At 36.4% G+C, this 23,165-nt stretch overlaps 1 protein-coding gene across 8 annotated transcripts in view; it reads right to left on the reverse strand.

Annotated features, from left to right (window-relative positions):
- The window catches only part of NME8 (NME/NM23 family member 8), a 318,092-nt gene that overhangs the window by 13,725 nt on the left and 281,202 nt on the right, over nucleotides 1-23,165 (reverse strand). For 7 of the 8 annotated variants that reach the window (XM_087892436.1, XM_060686126.2, XM_087892434.1 and 4 more), the window contains 2 exons: nucleotides 11,852-12,000; nucleotides 10,071-10,215 (listed from right to left, as the gene is read on the reverse strand). In XM_087892436.1, coding sequence (XP_087748562.1) covers nucleotides 10,071-10,215; nucleotides 11,852-12,000 — 294 coding nt within the window. The remainder of the gene's footprint in view (nucleotides 1-10,070; nucleotides 10,216-11,851; nucleotides 12,001-23,165) is intronic. The other variant, XM_087892437.1, reaches the window with a different exon arrangement.

Genomic DNA, 23,165 nt, shown 5'->3' on the forward strand with positions numbered 1-23,165 from the left:
TAAATTGCTACCAAAAGTATCTGTTTGTAATTCATTGTTATCTCCACCATCAAAATCCTCCCTTCTTCATCCTTGAAAATTTGCTTAACATTTACTGTTTCTTTTATGTAAAGAACTACTCCTCTCTTCTTATGTTGTGATAGAGAGATATATAGTTTCCCAATTTTGTAATGTTCCAATGGTTTATTGTGGTTTTTTTTTTAATATGAACCTCTTGCAGGCAAATGATATCCAACTTTAATTTTTCTAGTTTACTGAAAGTCCTTTTCCTTTTTATAGCCGAATTCAATCCATTTATATTTATTGACAGTAATGTTATTTTTTCTTCCATGGTTTTACTTATAGATAGGTTTTGTTGTTCTGGTTGCTCTTATCTCTCTCTGATCTTTTGCCTTTGCTCCTTCTTTCTTTGCTATTTCTTCTAACTCTCTTTCATCTTCTTTTTGTTGCATTTCTCTCTCTCTTATGACTTCCTCTTGTTGTCTATCCTCTTTTTCCTCTCTTCCTCTCATTTTCCCTTGTGGTCCAAAATAGTGCTCATAAAATTGTTCTGCTTTTTCTATGGAATCCAGTCTAAGTCTTTGCTCCATCCAGGTCACCAATATTCCCTCCGGTATCAGCCATCTAAAATTTACTCCATTCTTAATGAGCTGTCTTGTCAGAAATTGATATTCCTTTCTTATTTCTCTTACTCTTCTGGAGATCTGTTTTAAAACTACTATTTCTTTTCCTTTGTATTTTAAAGGGTCACCTCTCGCTCTTTGTAGAATCTCTGCTTTTATTGTTTTTTTAGTAAATCTCATCTTTACCTCTCTGGGATGTCTACTTCTCATTACATAGCTAGTGTAAACTCTAAATATTTCATCCATCTCAGCAAGCACCTTTTCTTTGGTCACCTATACAGCATTTGCCAGCAGCTCTGCCAATATCTCCACCAAATTTTCTCTCTTTTCTTCCTCAATGTTCTGGAATCACAAGTAGTAATCAGCCTTATCCATCTCAAGTGATATTATTGTTCTCTCATGACTTTTATCTGCCAGGGTGAGTCTGTAATCAACCTTTTCTCTGTTTATTCAGCTTTCTCTTCTACTTTCTGAATGCGTTGTTCATTTTTAGCCATTATTTGTTGAAAAATCTCTATTTTATCCTCTACTTTTCCTATTCTTTCCTTAATGTCTTCATGCATGGCCTGAATCATAGCTTTCATCTCTAATTGCATCGTATTCATTTTCTCTTGCTGCAACATAGCATGCAATAACCTTTGGTCTGCTGGGCTAGATGCTGCTGCTGCTGCTGAGGAGGACGTACATGTAGTTTTCTTCATTTTGAGTTGTTTTAATAAATGTAAACCAATTATTAAAGATAATAACTACAATACCCCAACAGCCCCAGTGTTTATTTATTTTATTTATTTATTTATTATATTTCTATACCGCCTTTCTTCCGTAGGACTCAAGGCGGTGTACAATCAAGAAAAATATAGACACACAAACATCATAAAATTGCTAATTAAAATTATTACTTAGTTTGTTCAATTAAATAAAACCCAGAATTAGATCACATTTAAAAAATCATTCACATGTTCATATGTTTAGCCCCGCCTGTTCGAACATCAGGGTCTTGAGGGCACGGCGGAAAGCACGGAGATCAGAGATATTCCGTATCTCCGGGGGCAGTTCATTCCAAAGGGTTGGAGCCCTCACAGAGAAGGCCCTCCCCTTGGGAGTCGCCAGTCGACATAATTTGACTGACGGTACCCTGAGTAGTCCCTCCCTATGAGAACGAACTGGTCGGTGGGAGGCTATTGGTGGCAAAAGACGGTCTCGTAGGTACCCAGGTCCTAAGCCATGGAGCGCTTTAAAGGTGATAAATAACACCTTGAATTGCACCCGGAAGACCACTGGGAGCCAGTGCAGCTCGTGTAGGAGAGGTTGACCTCCCACTTCACTATCTCCTTCCAATTTCCCTTTTTACAAAGCTAATCAGGAGTCAAAACATTCAATATTACTGTATCCCTTTTTCTTTCCTCCTCCTTCTTATTTTCAATCTCCAAATAATGTCACTTTTTTTTAATTGTAATCCCAGAGGAGCATAATTATAATCCACAAAAAAGAAGTGAAACTGTTAATTGTAATCCAAGAGGAGAGTGAAGATATAAATTGTAATCCAAGAGTTGTTGAACTATTGACCCCATTGTTCTTCAAAAAGTATTATCTTTTTCTCTTTAACAATTTATAATCCACATAGCCCCACCAAGCTCCAAATTTCAACCACTAACTGTCTTATATCTTCTGAGGGAGAGTTCCCAGAGCAGAAAATAAAAGAGAAGGTAAATATTTTGCTGTTCTCAGCTTCTGTTCACTTTATCTGTTTAGCTTCCACTTGAATTCCAAGAGCTACACTATTTTAAAAAGTCTCAGTGTTTCACTCTCTGTCTCAGCTATCTAACATAAACAGTTTATTGATGAAGGTATTCTTTGTTTTAACAGACAGTCTTTATCTTTTTCAGCCTCTCAAGGTTATGTTTTCTTTCCTTCTGCCTGTAGGTGTCACTGTTGCTCTGTTGCTCTCCCTTTTCTCCCTTTTATTTTATATATTATCCTGTCCAAGTTTTTCAAAAAAGGTTCTCTAGATCCAAATTTTATAATCCCCAAAAGCTTCCAAGTTAGTCAATATTATATTTGAGATCCCCAGTCCAGCTTCCTAGTTTCCAAGTTATTTCACTCTTTTAAAAATTATCTTATCTTTCTTCCAGTTTTAAAAATGGCTCTCAGGCTTGCTCACTGCTTTTCTTGGGAGGTGGAAGGAAAACAATTCCACCTCTCCTTTTAGGGTCCCACTTTCACTCAGGCTAATTTCCAGGGGGCTCATTTCTCAACAGAAGTCAGAAGTTAGAAATCCCTCACCTAGATCATTCACACTGTTTGTTAGTCTTTGTGCTTTCTTCATTGGTGGCTGCCACAGCTTTGGTCAGGCACACAATGGCTGTCCTTTTCTTCCCTCAGATTGAGAGCCTTCTCTGGATCAATCAGGAAGCTTGCAAACTTCCTGAGATCAATGGAGCATGCTCTCTTACTTCATGACCCCTCTGAGGTGATTTAGGTCCATCAGAACCTCCTTGCAGTTTGAATTTCGGCACAATCCCACAGAGCCCATGGAAATGCATCATGTCACTGTGACGTCATCCCCACCCTCAAAAACATTCAGAGTTTTTGATCATCATACAAAACTTTCATGAAACTGGAACTTGGTATTTGCTATAGATGAGAATAATAGGAGAATATCCTACAGGGCAGTAGCACCTAACTCTTTTCAACCAGATTCTGTTTTTCATGATTCTAGGAAAGAAGTAGCTACAAAATTAAAAAGTGAATTGCTGGATAGGGCTGGAATCAGACATTTCTACATTGCCACATTTTCACTCCCTTAATAGATATTTGAAAATAAGTCAATAATTGTTACCTACTGAACAGTGCTGAGAATAAAATGTGTAAAACATTGTCCCACCCAGCTGCCACAAGTTCTGTAAAAACAAGTATTTTATTTATTTATTTATTTATTGGTTCGATTTATATGCCGCCCTTTCTCCAGAGACTCAGGGCGGCTTACAATGCATTAAGCAATAGCCTTCATACTTTTGTATATACCTGCTTAGTAGGGCTTTCAGCCCTCCCTAAGCGGTGTTCTTTTTTTATACAAAGTCAGCTTATTGTCCCCACAATCTGGGTCCTCAAATATCCCCTTCCCAAGAAAGAGAAAAAGAGTCAGACACCTTATAGTTTGCATATGGCTCCTTCCTCTATTGAAAATGTCACCAATTTCATGTTTGTTTACTTTTGCTGGGCAACTAAGTAGGCAATGCAATAGTGCCAAGCCTGAATTCACATTGGCAATTGAAACTCAGGCCCTGAGATGCAGGATAAAACAAGAGGGTTTTTTTGAGGGAGAAATGACCTCTTTCCCAAATTCCATAAAATTTTATTATTTCTGTTATATTACAATTGAATCTGCTCAACTATTGAAAAGATGACAAAATGGGATCAAAGCAGTGGTGGGTTGCTACTGGTTCACCCTGAATCAGGTGAATCGGTAGCGGCAGTGGGGGGAGACTCCGCTCACCCGGCCAGATGCTTCTGCACATGCGCAGAAGCGTTGTGCATGCATGCGAGTGAGTGAGCACCCACGAGCGAACTGGTAGCAACGGGTTTTGAAACCCGCCCCTGGATCAAAGGACAGTGAAGTCAGTTCACCTGCAAATATAGTGGTTAGACGTACCCAAAAATTAATGACTTCACTTGATGGACACAAAATCATTGTTATCAAAGAACCTTATTGGTAGGCATTCTGGGTTTTTTTCGCCTTTTCATTTGTTTCTTTTTTTGATTTAACATTGCTTTTGTAAAATGTGTTTACAAATTGCCTCTGAGAAAATGGACAGGGCTCTTGCAGCTGCTAGTTCAGCCATGTTTGATCTGTGTGTCTCTCCTGGCTGATTAAGGCTGCCCAGAAGGGGACATGTGATTGGGGGTGGTTTCATTGGTTTTCAAAAAGATGGTGTTGTGCCAGCTGAAAAGGGCATTGATCAACCCAAGTCTAAAGAGCTTTCAACCAGTCTCCAACTTCCCCTTTTTGGGGAAAGTTGTGAAAGAGATGGTCACATGGCAACTCAAAAGATCCTAGATGAAGTGTGGGCTTCTGGACTCTTTTCAGTCAGGGTTGAAACCAGGTTATAGGGCTGGGATGGCATCAATTTCCCTCTTTGATGAGTTCTAGTGGGAGTGGGTAGGGCAGTGCAACCATCTTTGCTCTTCTTGACCTCTCAGTAGCCTTTGAAGCCACCAATCATGGTATCCTGGATTATCTTTGGTAGTTGGGGATGAGCAGCACTGTGTTGCACTGTTTTCCTTCTTCCACTGGCACAATACATTCCTCCAGACTTGGTTCCAGTTGGTGTTGATGGTGAGAAAAATCCATCTCATGGTCCCTACTTGTGGGGGTGCTCTAGGACACAATTCTCTCTCTTCCCTTATTTAATATCTACATGAGATGACTGAATGAGATGATCCAACAGTCTGGGGTGAGATATCAACATGCTGATGATATCTTCAGCCTGGTACATCTGAGTGATGCTGTGGCTGTCCTGCCCCAGTGCCTGGATAAGGCAGGTGGGTGCAATGGGTGCAATGGTTTTTATCTCAACCCAAGGAAGATTGGGGTCCCAATAACAAAGTTTTTCCACTGCTGCTCTTGGATGGGGGGGGCTCCAAATGGTTCTAATGGGGGTCCTCTTGGACACACAGCTTCCACTAGAAAAACAGGTGACAGCTGTGACAGTCTTTAAATTCCTTAGCGTTTTGTGCCAATTGCACCAGTTCCTGGATCAGAATCCAGGAACTGGATTAATCACAATGATTCAGGCCCCTGGGATTTTTCATTTGGATTGCTGCACTGTGGTCTGTATTGAGCTGCCCTCAAAGAGCATTTGGAAACTTCAAATGATGCAGAATGTGGCTGATGGATAATAAATGGTGTCAGATATTTGATACATATAATACCATTGCTACATAAGCTGCACTGGCTACTAGTCTACCTCCAGGTACAAATCAAAACACTGGTTATCACCTTTGAAACCCTTCATGGCTCGGAGCTGGGTTACTTAAGAACCATCTTCTCCTAGTTGTTTCTACCTGTCCAATTTGATCTGGTAGGTTGAGCATACTACAAGACCCATCAGCCAAGGACTAGGAAAAATGCATTCTCTGCCATAGCCCTCTGGAACATTCAAAGGTATACAGTAGATTCATAATCTTCAACAACAACAACAACAACAATGAAGAACAATAATAATCTTCAGAGAGTAAGATGACCCAAAGTTGCTGGCTTTTCATAAGACCATGAAGACCAGATTATGTTTCTGGCCTGTTTCTAGATTATACTACCATCTATGGCAATAGTTTACTCAGCAACCATATAGTTTTAGTTTGTATTGTTTTAATTATTATGATGCATGCTATCCAGAGTTACTTATTGAGATGGGTGACTATAAAAATCAAGTAAAAATAGAAGGAGAAAGAAGGCTTCTGTATGGATAGCAGAAGGATCATAGAGCCTATTCGCCTAAAACATGTTCTATTTTGTAAAAAAAAAAAATTGTTAAAAAACTTTAATTCTGAATTTGCAATGGTGTTATTTTACTACGGTGCTGAAAAGTGACTAGATATGTCATGGCTTTGCCGGGATGGCACTTTGGAGTGAAGAACAATCAGGAATCAGTACAAACTGGGAGTGAGGGTTGAAGAACTTTGTGAAAACATATCAGAGTTCTTCTAACAGATCTTACTGAACAAGTAAGAAATCAAGGGGAATGGGCATTTTCCTATATTTCCTCCTGGGAAGTATCCAATGGTCAGCCTTGGTGAGTATATCCAGCCTGCAGGAAGAATGTTCCTTTTTGCTCTCAAAGAACTCTGAATTACTTAGCTATCTATATTCTGTGGGGCAGGAGATCAGCTGCATGGATATAATTAGATGTGGGAGACATCAGCAATTATTGACAAGGTGTGCAGTTGCACATTACTTAAAAATATACAGCTGGCATTCAGAGCTTGATTTCTCCCACTTTGGTTTTGATCGTTACTCTGAAGAATTTATAATATTTTTTTCAGTCATGATTAAGTATGATTAAGGATTCATATGTCACTGGAAATGACATAGCAGAGAGAACTTATATACTAATGATTAAAAGGTGCCTTTGAAACCAAAGTATTGGCAATGTGGGGCATGGCGATATGGTGTAGATTCTGGAGCTCCAGGAGAACACCAATATCCTAGTTGATTTTGGGGATCCCCAGGGATCATAGCTGTCTTGTGGAGACAGCGAAGAAAGAATATGCTGGCTGGCGTGGATAGGGAATGAACAAGTTCCCTGAAATGCTGGCATTAGTTTTTGACCCGTCGACGAAGGAAGGCAGCCATTAAGGAGCTGTCACAAGCCAGAACAGCCACGATCAGAAAGAGGGAATGTAGAAGTGATAATTGAACGGAGTATTGTTACTGGTAATTGCTGAATAATTGGCCAACTCACAGGTAAAAGAAAAAAAGTCTTTGATTGCTTGAAAAAATTGTAGTGGAAGATTGGTGGCTAATTGCACAGAAAACTAAAGCGGAGAAAAAAAAACCCCGGAACTTTAAAAATCAAACCTAAAGCCCTGGAAAAAATCTTCCATTCTGATTTAAAACTGGATTGACAAAGAAAAGAAGATAGAAAAACATTTTAAACAGCAGAAGAAATTAAGTGTGGAAAAGAGAAAGTGAACACTTTTGTGTATTATAAGATGGCTACTTTGTTATGGAAAGGATTGTGAATCAGAGAAAGACAGCTGCTGGCAGAGAGCGTGAGAAAGAGGTGTGAGAGAATTCATACAGCTCTACCAAGATAAGAGAACAAAGGACAAAGACTGAAATGGTGCTGGCTCAAGTGAAGATCTGAATTGGACATTATTTAAAGGGGGGGGGAGAACACTATATGGACTTGGAAATTTGAAATATATGTAAAGGAAAAGAATAAATTTAAAAATCTCAGCCTTTGAAATTGAAAATATGGAGAATTGGGAGGAGGAATATGAGACATTGAGGGAGATGTTTCAAAGAATAAGAGAAGCATTTAAGGGAAACAAAGAAGCAGAAGATTGGTTAGAATGCAAAAAAAGAAAGAGAACAGAAGAATGAGAAACAAAAGAAACAAAGAGATAATATTGGAGAAGAAATAATTGAAAATAAAGATAAAGATGATTACATTGGGTTTAGCAGTGACAGAATAAGAATGGATAAGGGAAAATACATCTCAAATAAGAAAAGAAGAGAAATAAATGGGGAAAGATTGAGAAAGAAAATTAATAGAGTTAAAATTAAAGAAAAGAGGCTGAAGGGGAGATACAAGAAAAGGAAAAAGAGGAAGGTAAGGGAATGGGAGAAAGGGAGGAAAATACCAAGAAATGGAGTTGTGGAGAGATTAAGGGAAAATGGTTAAGAGTCAGTGAAAATGTTAATTTGTTAATAAAGAGAATGATGTTAGTGGTAGAAATTATATGTGAAAATGTTGTTAAATGAAATAGATGGGTGTAGGTGTAATGTGAAAGAAAGAATGATTTTGGAGAAAGCATTAAATGGAGAGAAATAAGTAACATAAATATTAATTGAAATTATGATGGAAAACTGAAATTGAATGTAAAATTGAATGAAATTGAAATGTTAAAAAATGATTTAAGTGTTATACTTGCAAGAAGTAAAGAAGAAAAAACATATTGTTAAAAGTAAAGAAGATAAAGGATTGGAAGATTGGGTAAAAATTTAAAGGGAAAAATGGAATAGGATGAAATATACTGTTTATAACTAAAAACATAAGAGGAATTTTGTGAAATATACTTGATAAATGAAAGATCGGGGTTGCCTGGACTCCATAGTGGAAAATATAAATTGAAGATGAATTCAGCAATAGAGAGAGATGAGGAGAAGAGAGGTGGAAGGGAAGAGGAAGGAGAGAGAGGGAAGGAAGAGTAGGGAGGAACGAAGGGAAGGGAAATTAGAGTAGGAGAGAGGGTAAGATGGGGGGAAGAGAGGAGGCGAAGGAGACAGGGAGGGGAGGGGAGGGGAAGTAGATAAGAGAAGAAGAGGAGGGGAAGAGAAAGTAGGAAAGAAAGAAAAGAGGGAGATGGTAGGTTGGAGGAGAAAGATTGCTGTACAATAAAAAATGTTGAAATGGAAGAAAGGCAACCCCGAACAAACACAAATATATTAAGATAAAGAATGAATTGTTAAAGAATAAAAGGGAATAAATATGAATAAACAGTAAAATTAGAATTTAAGGGGCGAATGAAGATGCTGTTTATATAAGTAAGCAAAAAAATATTGAGATATGATTTAAAAAAGTGAAAAAAGAAAATTGTGGCAAAAATTGTAATTGAGTAAAATGTATTTGAATTTGATTAATTGTATAAGATAAGATATGGCCAATACTCTGTTCAAAACATATGTGGGTGAATGTGGGGGGGAAACAATCAATAAAACTTGATTTTTTTTTAAAAAAAGAAATCAAAGCATTGGTTTATTTTCAGTGTTTTTGCACAGGGACTTCATCACAGTTTGTTTGTTCAAGAGTTTACCGTAATTAATCAATTCAAAGTGCCGATTGTGTAAAATAGCCTCTAGTAACCTTTTGATCATCTACTAACATAAAATCAAGATCATGCAAAATGTTAGTACCATTTTATAATGCCTTGATAAGACCACACTTGGAATATTGCATCCAGTTTTGGTCACCATGATAAAAAAAAGATGTTGAAATTTTAGAAAGAGGGCAAAGAACAGTAATAAAGATGATTGGGAGACTGGAGACTAAAAGATATGAAGAACAATTGCAAGAATTAGGTATGTTTAATGAAAAAGAGGACTGGGGTGATATGATAGCAGCATTCAATATCTAAGCAACTGCCACAAAGAAGAGAGAGTCAACTTTCAATATTCTCCAAAGCATCTGAAGACAGAACAAAAAGCAATGGATGGAACTAATCAAGGAGAGAAGCAGCCTAGAAATAAGGGCAAATTTCCTGACAGAATAATTAATCAGTGGGAAAAGTTTGCCCTCAGAAGTTATGGATCTGCATGACAGGAGAATTTTAAGAAGAGATGGATAACCATTTGTCTGAAATGGCATAGAGCAGGACTATTAAACTTGCGGCCCACTGGATGCGCCATGCGCTGCTGGCCAAACCCATGCCCGGTTTCGCAAAGGGGAAAAAAGTCCTGATATGTCATGTGACAATGCTGTGACAATGCTACTTTGACCCTCCTGCCATAGAGTTTCCTGCTTGAACAGGGAGGTTGGACTAGAAGACCTCTAAGGTCCCTTCCAACTCTGTTATTCTTTTAAAATGATACAAAAGAAATAAACTGTTTCTTTGATGTGAGCCTTGCAAATTTTTTTGTCTGACAAATTCGAAGTCAGTTTTGCTTTGATCAAATTTTGTTCTTGTTTTTTTTAAAAAAACAAAAAAACAAAAACAGGCACTTACTTTGACATATAATCCACTAGTTGATTATAATATGGCTTATCTTCATGATCTTGATAAAATTGTGCTGCTATCTCTGGACTTATGTGTGCTTCTCTCAATTCTGAGATTAGAAATCCAGCATCTTTTACTTCATTTATAATTTTATCTAGAAGAAGAGGGGGACATCAACATTCCACTATTTCAATCTTAAAAGTATAGTATAGTATTGTATAATATAGTATTGAACTATGAAATATGTTCAAATGTATAAAAACTGACAAAAAGAAACTTTATTTTCCTCCTAGTTACAGAATTTCTGTTTATCTGAAAGTGTTATTTCCAAATGATAGCTGTGAATTGAGATCTTTTATATTTATGAATAAGAAAAACAAATCTGTTACAAAATAATTGTAGAAGATGAAAATTACTACAAACCGGGCTGCTGAAAATGTGGTTTGAGGGTTTGTGTGAGGAAAAAAAACTTAAGATGGCAATCAGAATGGTTCAATTGAAGACCTGAACCTTTAATATGAAGCTACCATCTTGAGCTTTTAAGAACTCCCCTGCAGATGCCTCTGCTTGGAGATTTTTGCATGGGACTGGTTGCTTGCCTAATTAAGGTTAATTCTGTACAATTAGTTGATGTCTTACAACTGTAAGTAAACCTGAAATTACAGCCGTAAGTTGTCCCAGTCAAAAAGTTACCATGTGACCTCACATAATTTTATGACATTTTTTTGCTGCGATTGCTCAGTGAATGCCACTGTTGTTCAATGAAAACTGGAGTTGTTAAGCAACCACATTTTACTCAATGGGCGTTTTTTTTACTATGGGACACTGTAAATGGATGTAATTGTGGATTGGTTGCCAAATGCCCAAAATGCAATCACATGAACACAGGGGTAGGGACAGTGATGGGTTGCTCCCGGTTCGCATCAGTTCGCAAGAATCGGTAGTAAAAATTTGTAGTAGTTTGGAGAACTGGTAATAATATTGGCTGGCCATGCCCCACAACCAGTCGCTGGCCTGGTCGTCGCTCGCTTACTCATCAGAGGCTTTTTTAAAAAAAAATAAAATTAAAAGATTTTTTCTACAACCTCTTCGGCTGAAAAAGTGCTTTTAAAAGTAAAACAGAAAAGCCTCTGATGATCACGTGGCTTAGCTGGGATCATCAGAGGCTTTTAAAAGCATTTTTCCTGCAACCTCTTAAGGTTGTAGAAAAAATGCTTTTAAAAGTAAAAAAAAAAAAAAGTTGGCCACACCCACCCAGTCACATTATCTCCCCACCAAGCCACACCCACAAAATAAGTCACGCCCACAGAACCAGTAGTAAAAATTTTTAGAACCCACCCCTGGGTAGGGGCAATTGCTGGAATTACAAACTGGATTGGAAGTTGGGGGAGTCGGTCTCAACTTGAAGTGATCAGTAAGTGACATGTCATAAATGAAGAATTATCTATAATTCATAAGCAAGGCTTCAGTGTCTTTTTTTTTTTTTACTCTGTCCAATTGCCTCTTCCCTTTGCCTTTTAAACACCCACTTTTCTCCCATTTTATTTTTCCTTCTATTCCCAGGTTAGCTACCTCTTCCCCTTACTTTGTCTGTTCTCTTCATTTTCTTACTGTTGCTATTAAGTGGAGGGAGAAGAATGTGTTTATGTGTATTAGTTTATGTGTGAGGAGATTTGTTGATATATGCAGATGGGGATGAAATAATTTTATAATGGTATAACTTATTTTACAGGCAATTAATATAAGTGCACAAAGAGAAAAATATGAACACCTCGTAATATTAATCTTACCTTTCTCTTCAAAAGCAGAAGGTTTAATGAGAGCCATAGTGTTTTCTACAGGAAAGAAGAATTGTAATTCCTTTGTAGCTTCATTCGTGTTTGCGCTGCCATGCAGCTGATTGATTGGAGAATCATGGATTGCAAATTCAGCACGTAAACTGGAACAATGAAGTCAGAAAATTAGAAAAATGGCACAGAAATTTCATGCTTACAAGTTATAGCCTCACATCAAGTATATTAAACTGTGAGGTTATAAACCCATAAAAATATCTGAAATTAAATGTGGAAACCTGCAATTCTTTTTAGTTTTCTCTCTCTCTCCTAGAAGATTTGTGTTCCATTTCTAATTGCATGTACGTATGTATATAAACACACATGTATGTATGTATGTATACGCGCGCGCGCGCACACACACACACACACACACACACACACACAAAAGTTATAAGTACATATATATAGTCCTTTGGGATGGATGATGAATTCCGGAGTGAGATGAACTTGAAATTCCTAATTTTCCTCCAAGCCTTCCTTTTTTGCCAGCTTCTGACAGAGATAACATTAAAAAATGCATCTGTAATGGAAGTGGTCAAAGTCACTGAAATAAGGAATTTGATCAATGCATCATTCAGAGTGCCAAATAAAATCAGAGCTATTTCAATCTTTTGTTTTCCAACACATTCTCATGGTATTTCTTTTGAATTAAAAAAAAAAAAGACAAAATAACGTATCTATAAGAATTCAGTAAGAAAATTCAGATAAACATCCTGTCCTCAGGCTTCTTGTTATCTTAAAATAAGAAAGCAATGGCAGGGCAAACTCTGAAAATAAAGCATGGTTAGCTGAACAGATCACTTTTCTTCTGAAACAGGTTTTAAGGGATTGGAACAGCGATCACAGGCTTCACCTAAAGTTAAAACTCATATAAAGATTCCTATCAACAGCAGGAAATTGAAATAAATAATAATAATCTTATTAACAAAATGTCTTCTGGTAGAGGGACATTTTTACACCTTATTTGTCCATAGATATCACCGTAAGCAAAATTCAACATCAGTTCAGAAAATCTCATTCAATAATAATAGTTGACATTTTAAAGGGCAATCTAATAAATGTTGAACAGTGTAATTCCTCAAGGGTTTTTGCATATGGCAATACCGATGTAGTGGTGAATACTTCTTAACCATAACCAGTTTCTCTTATTTAAATGGTGAAGCTCAGTATAATGAATGTTGATATAGTATTGATAGGAAGGAAAAAATGACTTCTTTTTTTAAATTTTTAAAAAAAAAAATTATTAGAGCATCAAAAAAAAAAAAAACAAAAAAAAACCAAAAAAAAAAAAACCACAAATGTATAGTAATTTTTCTATCATGGTGTAACATCGCCAAAATATCCATATATATATATATATATACACCAATAATCAGAGAGTAAAAATAGAAAATATTTACAGATTCTTGTATACAAATTTATCTTTCCAATACTTATTGATTACCATAAATATACAATCATTTATAATAATAATCCAACATTATCCTTTGTCTCTCTCCCATTGTTTCTGGATCCAATCATACCATATATTCCAACTACCATAAAAGTCTGAGTCTCTTTTACCCTTGATCAGTTTTGTAAGTCTGTCAGACTCTGCACATTCCATGATTTTATAAATTATTTTTGAATCCGTTGATAAGTCCTCATTCTTCCATTCTTGTGTGAATGCCAGTCTCCCTGCAGTAATTATGTGCAGCATCAAATACCATTTAGTCAATCCAATATTTGCAGGTCTAACCCCCAACAAAAAGGTTTCCGGTTTCAGTTCCACTCTACAGTGTGTATTTCAAGCAACCATCTTCGTATTTTTATCCAATATTTAGCTGCCAGCAGACATGTCCACCATTGGTGGAAGTAGGTTCCATTGCTATGCCCACATTTCCAGCACTGTGGAGATGTCCTGGGGAACATTTTAGCTATTCTTGCTGGAGGTAGGTGCCATCGATAAACCATTTTATAAATATTCTCTTTATAAGAGGATGCCATAGTTAATTTTAAATTTTTAAGCCAAATCTCCTCCCATTTTTGAAGATCCAATGAATAAGCCATATTTTGCCCCCAAGCAATCATGGAGTCTTTAACGACTTCCTCCCCCACGTTCAGTAATAATAAATAAGAATAGCATTTCGATAAGACTTTCCTGTCATTACCTAATAAGATTTTATCCAGTTCTTGTTTTCCATGATATATCCCTTCACTCTCCTGATCTTCCTTCCACCTTGAGTGTATTTGGATGTAGGCCCACCAGTCTATGTTACATCCCTCCGACCTCAGTTGTTCCCGTGTCTTCAGTCTGCCCTGAGTATCCAAAGTATCTTCATAGGTCAAGACCTTCTCTCCTTTATATAACATCGGGTATACTAGGGCCTCCTGAATCGAGATCCAACATGGTATCTTCAGATACAACTTTCTCCTAAGTCTTTCCCAGGTATCCCCTAGGATCTTACGTAAATAGTGATTCCGAAAATCACCTCGGTCAGGCTGACTGTCCTGGCCATAAAAAGTGATGCCAACCATATTGAAGGCCATAACCTTCTGCCGCCAATGGCCATCTCCTTTTCAAGGTGAACCAGTCCTATCAGAATGGCTGCCTGATGGTAAAGCTCCCAATTTGGGAGTCCAAATCCCTCTCTAATTTTAGGTTCCTGCATAATCTTGAGCTTAATCCTTGATTTTTTACTTTGCCAAATAAATTTAGAAATAACTCTGTTCAAAGTGTTAAAGAATTCCCTATCCAAACTTACCGGGGCGTACGTCTTCCCCAAAACAACCATTTGGGGAGGATGTACGTTTTGATGGCAGCAATCCTTCCCATAAATGATAACTGTAAATTTTTCCACCTCTCCAAATCTCTAACTGTCTGATTATAAAGGGGAACATAATTATCCTCCTTTATCGATGACCACCTTGCTGTCAGCCAAATTCCCAAATATTTTATTCTATTAGTTATCTGCATCCCCAGGAGTCCCTCCAACTGACATCTCTGCCTCTGCCTGTCATGTTTTTAACTAATATTTTCATTTTTTCCTTGTTAATTAGCAATCCTGCTACTCTCCCAAAATCCCTAAGTACCTGTAATAGCTTCAGTCCTGATTCTATGGATCTTCCAGTATGAAAACGAAATCATCCACATATGCCTGAGCTTTCATCTCCTGGTGCCTATCCTCATTCCTCTTATTTCTGTATTCCTCCTAACCTCCTTAAGCAATGGTTCTAGTGTTAGCATAAATAATAGCGGAGAGAGTGGACAACCCTGCCGTGTACCCCTACCCATCCAAATCTTCTCTGTTTCCTCCCCATTGATAAATACTTTTGCTATCTGTTCACAGTAGATTGCTTGCACTGCTTCCATGAACCTCTCACTGAAATCCATGTATTTCATCTGAGAAATCATAAAGTCCCAGCTCACTCTGTTGAACGCCTTTTGGGCGTCAACAAAAATCAAGGATAACTGTTTGTCCGGACAATTTTCATAATACTGTAAAATATTCATCACCATTCTCATATTATCACGTAGCTGTCAGTTGGGCAGGAATCCATTCTGATCTGGGTGGATAAATTGGTTAAGAAACATCCAAGTCTCGTGGCCAGAAGTGCCGTAAACATTTTATAGTCCGAAGTAAGCAATGAAATTGGTCTGTAATTTTTAATAAGAGTCAAATCAGTGCCTGCCTTTGGTAGAATAGGAAGGCCTCTGACCAAGATGCCGGTTATTTGGGAATCTTTCATCACCCTGTTAAATAGTTCCACCATGTGCTTACCCAGCAGCTCAAAACCCATCTTGTATATTTCTACAGGTAATCCATCCATCCCTGATGTCTTCCCATTCGCTTGTTTTCCCATAATCAATTCTACCTCACCCTCGGTAATTTCTGCGTTAAGCAATTGTTTCATTGTCCCAGTAATTTTTGGCAAGTCTGTGCTCTCTAAATATGTCCAAATATCTTGCTCCCCTTCTTCATCCCTTTTATACAGTTGAGTAAAAAATTCTTGCACCACCCTTCTCTTACCTTCCATGTTAATATACAACCTTCCACCCTTATCTTTTAACCCCTCTATTCTTCGATTTTCTCTCTCCTTTCTTAGATGATAGGCTAACCACCTCCCTGGCTTATTGGCATTCTCAAAATGATCTTGCTTTGCCCATTTTATTTTATTGGCTAACTCTTCCTGATCCAACAGTCCAATCTGATGTTGCCAAAAATTCCTCTCTTCTATCCAATTTCCAGTTTCCTGACCCTTTTGCATTGTCTCTTCAGCTTTTTGTAAGCTGTTCAGGAAGGCTTCCCTCTGCTTTCTTTGAGCCTTATATTTGCCCCACCAAATATTTATTCGCCAGTCCCCTCATCACTGCTTTGGCTGTATCCCAAGTATTATATATTGAGGTGTCTTTCTTTTTATTTTCATTAAACAAAAGCCACATCTCTTTCTTGAACATATTTATACATTCTTTTTTTATATATATAAAAAATTGTAAACTTTATTAAAACACATATAAAAACATATAAAAACATTTACACAACAAACAACATATAAATACATTAATCTTTTGAAGCATTTGTTTCGTATTGGTCCTTCAATTAATACAGTTGTACTTATTCCCCTTGGTTTTAACCTGATAGTTTCTTTTTTCTATTTCCCCCTCCCCATTCTTTTCTTCCCCTAAGACTTCCCCCTTATTAATCTATATACTATATATTAGGTTTATCCCTTTCATTTTAAATTTCCCTCTACAGATTTATCTGCCCATAGGAATTTATTTATATACATATTTACACTTTTATCCTATCCTTCTTCTAATTGTATTCCTTTGGTGGTGGCGTTATGCCATTGATACCACTTATTCCATATTTTGTAATACTCTGTCTTTTCCTTTTCCTTTAGCTCTTTTGTTAGCATATCCATTTCGGCACACTGTGTAATTTTGTTCATTATGTCTTCTTTCATTGGAATTTTTTCCTGTTTCCAGTTCGTGGCATACGTTATCCGCACTGCCATTAGAATATGTATCAGCAAATATTTTATTTCTTTAGGATATGTTTTAGTGAAGATTCCTAACAGGAAAGTTTCTGGCTTCTTCTCTATTTGTAGCTTGGTGATTTGTTCCAGCCATTTCTTAATATTGGACCAAAATTTCTTTGCCACCGGGCATGTCCACCATAGATGGTAAAAGGTACCTTGTGAGTTTTTACATTTCCAACATAGTGCGCTATTTTTCAGATGAATTTTAGCCAATCTTGTAGGCGACATATGCCACCTATAAAACATCTTCAGCTGGTTTTCCTTGTATGCCACCACTAATGTTACTTTTGTTTTCAATTGCCAAAGTTATTCCCATTTCTCCAGATCTATTGTATATTTAAAGTTTTGCATCCATTTAATCATTGTATTAACTGTTTCTTCCTCCAATTTATATCGCAACAGGAATTTGTAAATTTTACTAATTAGTTTCTCTTCTGAATCTAGTATGATTTTATCTAACTCTTGTTTTTCTTTGTAAATTTCATGATTTTATATATTCCTTATGTTTTGATTGAATCTGTGAGAAGGTCCACCAATCAATTTCTCTATTTAAATCTGTTTCCAATTGTTGTTTAGTTTTCAATTTCCCTTGATAATCAGTTAAGTCTTTGTACCTAATTATATCTTTGGGTTCTATTAAGTTTGGATGCCTTAATGCTTCTGATGGTGAAAGCCAAATCAGGATTTTGGTATACTGTTGTTTTTTGATTTTGAGCCAAATTAATAGTAATGCGTTCCTAAGTGTGTGTCTTTTGAAGTAAGTATGTGTTTTATATTTTTCGTCCCATAAAAAGGAGTGCCAGCCTACTTGTAAATCATGGCCTTCTATTGTTAATATTCTGCTGTTTTTCAGATCCATCCAATCTTTAACCCATGATAACACTGCCGCTTGATAGTAAAGTTCCCAATCCGGGAGTGCTGTTCCCCCTCTGTCCTTGGTGTCCTGGAGTAACTTCAATTTTATTCGTAGTCGTTTCCCCTGCCATATAAATTTAGAAATCATCTTATTTAAAGTTTCAAAGAATTTTTTCTCTAACTTTATTGGCGCAACCTGGAACAAATATAGCAGCTTTGGTAAAGTATTCATTTTAATAGTGGAGATTCTTCCCATTAAAGAGATCTGTAAATTTTTCCAGTTATCCAAATCTTTTTTTATCTGTATCATTAATTTATCATAATTGTTTTCTCTTATTGATGAAGTTTTTGGTGACAGCCAGATCCCTAAGTCTTTTATTTTCTTTGTTGCTTGAATTTGTATCTTGTTCTCCAATTCTGTCTCTTGAGGCTTCATAAGGTTTTTTAATATTAGTTTCGATTTATTCCTATTTATTTTTAGGCCAGCCACCTCTCCAAATTCTTCTATTTTCTTTAACAACCTTGGTACTACTTCTAATGGCTCTTCTGCTATAAATACAAGGTCATCAGCAAAAGCCTGAACCTTGTACTCCTCTCATCTTATTTTTAACCCTTTAATTTCCTGGTCTTCCCTAATTTTTTTTAGCAAAATTTCCAATGTTAAAATATACAATAGCGGAGAAAGTGGACAGCCTTGTCTAACCCCTTTTGTTATATCAAATTGATCGGTCGTGTCATCATTCAAAATTACTTTTGCTGTTTGTTTGGTATATATTTCTCCTATAATTTTTTCAAAATTTATTCCAAATTGCATACTCTCTAATTGCCCTTTTAAAAATTTCCAATTTAAGTTGTCGAATGCTTTTTGGGCATCAAGGAAAACCAGTGAAGCTTGTTTTTCCGGATGTGCTTCATAGTATTCAAGTGCATTTATTATTACTCTCATGTTCTTAATTTGACGACCTGGCAGAAATCCATTTTGATCCCTATGAATATAATTATTCAGTATTTTTTTGATTCTTTCCGCTATAATTATTGCAAATACTTTATAATCTGTATTCAATAGAGATATTGGTCTATAGTTTTGAATTAATTGATGATCAGTATCATCTTTAGGTATGATTGTAATTATAGCTTCCGTCCAGGTTAGCAGGATTTTTGTCTTCTCTAAGATCTTATTGTATAGCTCCAGCATGATCTCTCCTAATGTTTCTTGTGCAATTTTATATAATTCCACCAGTATGCCATCTGGTCCTGGAGTTTTATTTATTTTATTTTTTTTCAGTGTGGCTTCCAATTCTGTCTTTGTTATTGGCCTATTTAACATTTCTCTCTGTTCGTCTGTATTTACTGGAATATCTGATCTTTTTATATATTGTTTTATCTTTTCATCTTCTACTTCTTCCTGTTTATATAAGTTTGCATAGAATGTCTGGATAATTTCTTTTTTCACTTTCCTGCTGTATTGGATTTCTCCATTTGCATCTTTAAATCGGTGTATCATCCTTTTATCTTTAACTTTTTTCAATCTGTAGGCCAGCCATCTCCCAGCTTTGTTTGCAAACTCAAAGTAATTCTGTTTGGCCATTTTTATTTTCCGGGCTAGTTCTTTTTGGTTTATCAAATTTAAATTATGTTTAATTGCTTTCCATTCTTCTTTTATTTTTTTACTATGCGGATATTGTTGAAGTTTATGTTCTATGTTTTTAAATTCTTGATACAGTTTATCTACCTGTTGTTTCTTTTCTTTATTCTTTTTCCCTATATATGCTATGGTCAGACCCCTTATATATGCTTTTGCTTACAGTATTCTGTAAGGAAGTGTCCTCTTTTTTATTTATTTTGAAGAATAATTCTAGTTCCTTTTCTAGCATCTGTTTAAATTCTTTTTGTTTATAGATTCTTTGATTCATTGTCCACCTCCTAAATCTTTTTTCTCCTTTCCAATTTACCAGAATTGGATTATGGTCTGTCCATTGATTTACTTCTATCTCTATTTTTTCAACCCTATTTCTAATGTTCGCAGTCATCCATGCCATGTCAATCCTGGACCAGGATTGGTGGGGATGAGGGTAAAAGGTAAACTGCTTCTGATCCTCATGGGTTTCCTTCCAAACATGTCTCAAATTTATTTCCTTGGCCATATCAAAAAATTCTTTTGGGAGTATTTCTTTTTTTTTCCTTATTCTTTTTACTCATTTTGTAATCTTTTTTCACATCTGCTATCGCATTGTAATCTCCAATTAAACAAATATCTTCATACTCCAATTCTACCATTTTATTGTGTAATCCCTTAAAAAATTCCTGTTGGTTTTGATTAGGGGCATATATTACTACCAATAACATTTTCTTGTTTTCCAGTACTAATTCGACCATCACCGTTCTACCCTCTTCATCTGCATGTATTAATTTCGATTGAATCCTATCTTTAACATAGACCGCTATTCCTCTTTTCTTTTTTTGAATCAGGGATACATATAATTTCCCTAGTTTTGAATTTTCTAAATTTTTTTGGTATTCTTTTTTAATGTGTACTTCCTGAAGGCAAGTCACATCTGCTCCTATTTTTCGTAATTTTGTAAAAATTTGAGATCTTTTCTTTGGTGCATTCAAGCCATTTATATTTACAGAGAAAAGTTTCATTGCCTCATCCATTGCCTAATGTAATTGTTTTTTAGTATGTCTTGTTTCTATCCATGATTTCGATCTTGTGCCCTCTCTTTCCTCCCTCTCTTTCTCAAGGCTTGTCCTTACTTCCTTTTCTTGCACCACTTCTGTTTGCTCTTCTTCCTGACTTCTACTTTCCAATTCTTCTTTGCTTTCCTGTTCGTCTTCCTGATTAAAATGCACATTGTAGAATTCCCGTGCTTTTTCTAGCATGTCTATTTTATATTTTTTATTTTCCCAGGTGGCCAAAATCCCTTCCGGAGTTAACCATCTAAAGGTTATTTTGTATTTGTTCAACTGGTTTGTTAGGAACTGATATTGTTGACGCTGGTTCCTGATTCTTCAGGGTATTTGTTTTAGCACTATAATTTCTTTTCCTTTATATGTCAACTTCCCTTCATTAGATTTCCTATAAACTTCATCTCTAATTGATCGTTTGGAAAATCTGACGTGTACTTCTCTTGCCAATCGGTGCCCTCTTATATAATTTGTGTGTACACAGTAAGTTTCATCCAATTGTCATTTTATTTCCAATTTATCTTTTTGTATTATTTCCGCCATTATCTCTGCCATTTTTTCACCCAAATCTTCATCTTTTTCTTCTGGTATGTTTTGAAAACGGAGGAAGTATGAAGCTTTCTCCATCTCAAGAATCGTTAATGAATCAGACTTATTTAATTGAGAAGTTTTCAGTTCTATTGCCTCTACTTTTGTCTCTACTTGATCTATTTTTGTTTCTGCTTTTCTAATTCTTTGTTCATTTTCTGTTATTGATGGTTGAATGTCTCCAATTTTATCATTCATATTTTTAATATCCTCCCTAACTTCTCCAATTTCATTTTTAATCTCTGCGTGGAATGTTCTCATTTCTTCATGATTCTCTGCTATTTTTTCCTGTGTTTTTAATAATGTTTCCTGAATCATTGAAAACATACTTTGCATGGTACTTAAAGTCAATTCCGGTTTTTCTTTCTCCTTTTCCTTTCCCACCATACTATCTAATGTTTTTTGTTATAGTGGTGATGCCACCATTACTGTGGGATTTACAAGTGGCTTTTTACGTGTTTTCGTTATAGTAGATGTTGTTGACATTTTAAATGCTCGTGAGAGGCTTTCCCAGGCTAACATATAATTTTCAATCGTTAGTTTTCCTTCCCCTGTTCCTTCAAGTTTTTCAACCTTTTTTACTTCTATGCAATAAATTATCCACACTTTAAACACACTATCATTAATTACTGGTCGTTCAACAGTGCTTATTTATTATTCTAACAATTTTCTTTCTTACTTTACAATGTTTTCAGTCAGTCTGTCTCTGTTATAATTCACTCACCTTTCACCTTCCTATTTTTTCAATTTATATGGATTCAATATATATTTCTAAATTCTAAATTATAACTATGCATAATATATACAGTATATAAGAGCTGTTAACAATAGAGGCAAGGAAAAGGATTTTTTTAAAAAATCTTTCCTTGATAATACTTAATGTTTCCAGTCTGGTCTCGTCAGTGGCTTCAAATGATTTTAAACGTAGCTATTTCTGCTGTCCGTTCGTGTCCATCTTTCTCCCCCTCGGTCCTCGTCCTGGTCTTTATCTCTACAATTATTGCAATCGCCAGTCTTTTATTTAAGTCCTCCAGGCAGTTCTACAGTTTTTCCACTTCACCTTAGGTATTTTCTTCTCCAACTTCCTGCTTCTCCACCTCTGCCTCGAGATCTTAAGGGTTTCAATCCTCCAATATTGCCAAGTCACTCCATGGGATTCTTCTTCCCCGCGCTATTAATCCTTCTGTCTATTTGCACTTTTGTTTTAAATTGCCACCACTGATTAGTCCCTCAGTTTTGCGCCCACCTCTGTCCGCACTCCTCTGAACAGTTCATCAATTCTGGGAACTTTCCGCTCGACCACTCGAAACTGCAATCCACTCTTAGCTTCATTCTAAGCGGCCGCCATTGATCCTGTCTGCTCTGAAGGCCGACTTCCTCTCCACCAGTTTTAAGGCGTTCATCCTGTATACCCTCCGACACTAGCGCCACATCCAGGGGTTTCAAGACTTCCCCTGTTATTTCCCGATCTCTACAGGATCGGGAATGCTCACAAAGAGCTTCTAATAGAGAGTTTTTGGATTCCAGAAACAGCAGCTCCGTTTCCTCACCCCGCTCACGATGATGTCACCACCGGAAGTCCCATAAATTCTTCCTCTTTCAAAATCCCTACATTCATTCTCCATCTATTCCTTCTTTGGCCCAATATTTTCCAGGTCAACATTAAAGGGTTATGGTTGGCCCATTCATTAGCACCAATTTCTATCTCTGAGGTTATCTCATTCGAGTCAGGAGACATCCAAATCATATCGATATGTGACCATGAATGATGCCTGGGGGTGAAGTAAGTATATTGTTTCCTTTCAGGGTACTGTAACTTCCAGACATCATATATACCAAATTGCTCTCTTATATTCTCACATATCCTTGGTAGTACCCTCTTCACATCTCTCCCTCCTCCTTTCCTTTTCCCCGGGACATAATCTTTGGCCTTATCTATAACAGCACTGAAATCACCCAGCAGGCAAATATATTCATATTCCATTTCTGTGAATTTGTTATATAAATTTTCATAAAAGGTCCTTTGATTGGGGGCATAAATACCAACTAATAAACACTTCCGCTGACCAATCTCCAATTCCACCATTAATACTCTACCTTCCTGATCTGCGAATACTTT

The sequence above is a fragment of the Pantherophis guttatus genome, chromosome 4, assembly GCF_059756535.1.
Source record: "Pantherophis guttatus breed Tessera chromosome 4, ASM5975653v1, whole genome shotgun sequence".
Classification (NCBI taxonomy): Eukaryota; Metazoa; Chordata; class Lepidosauria; order Squamata; family Colubridae; genus Pantherophis; species Pantherophis guttatus.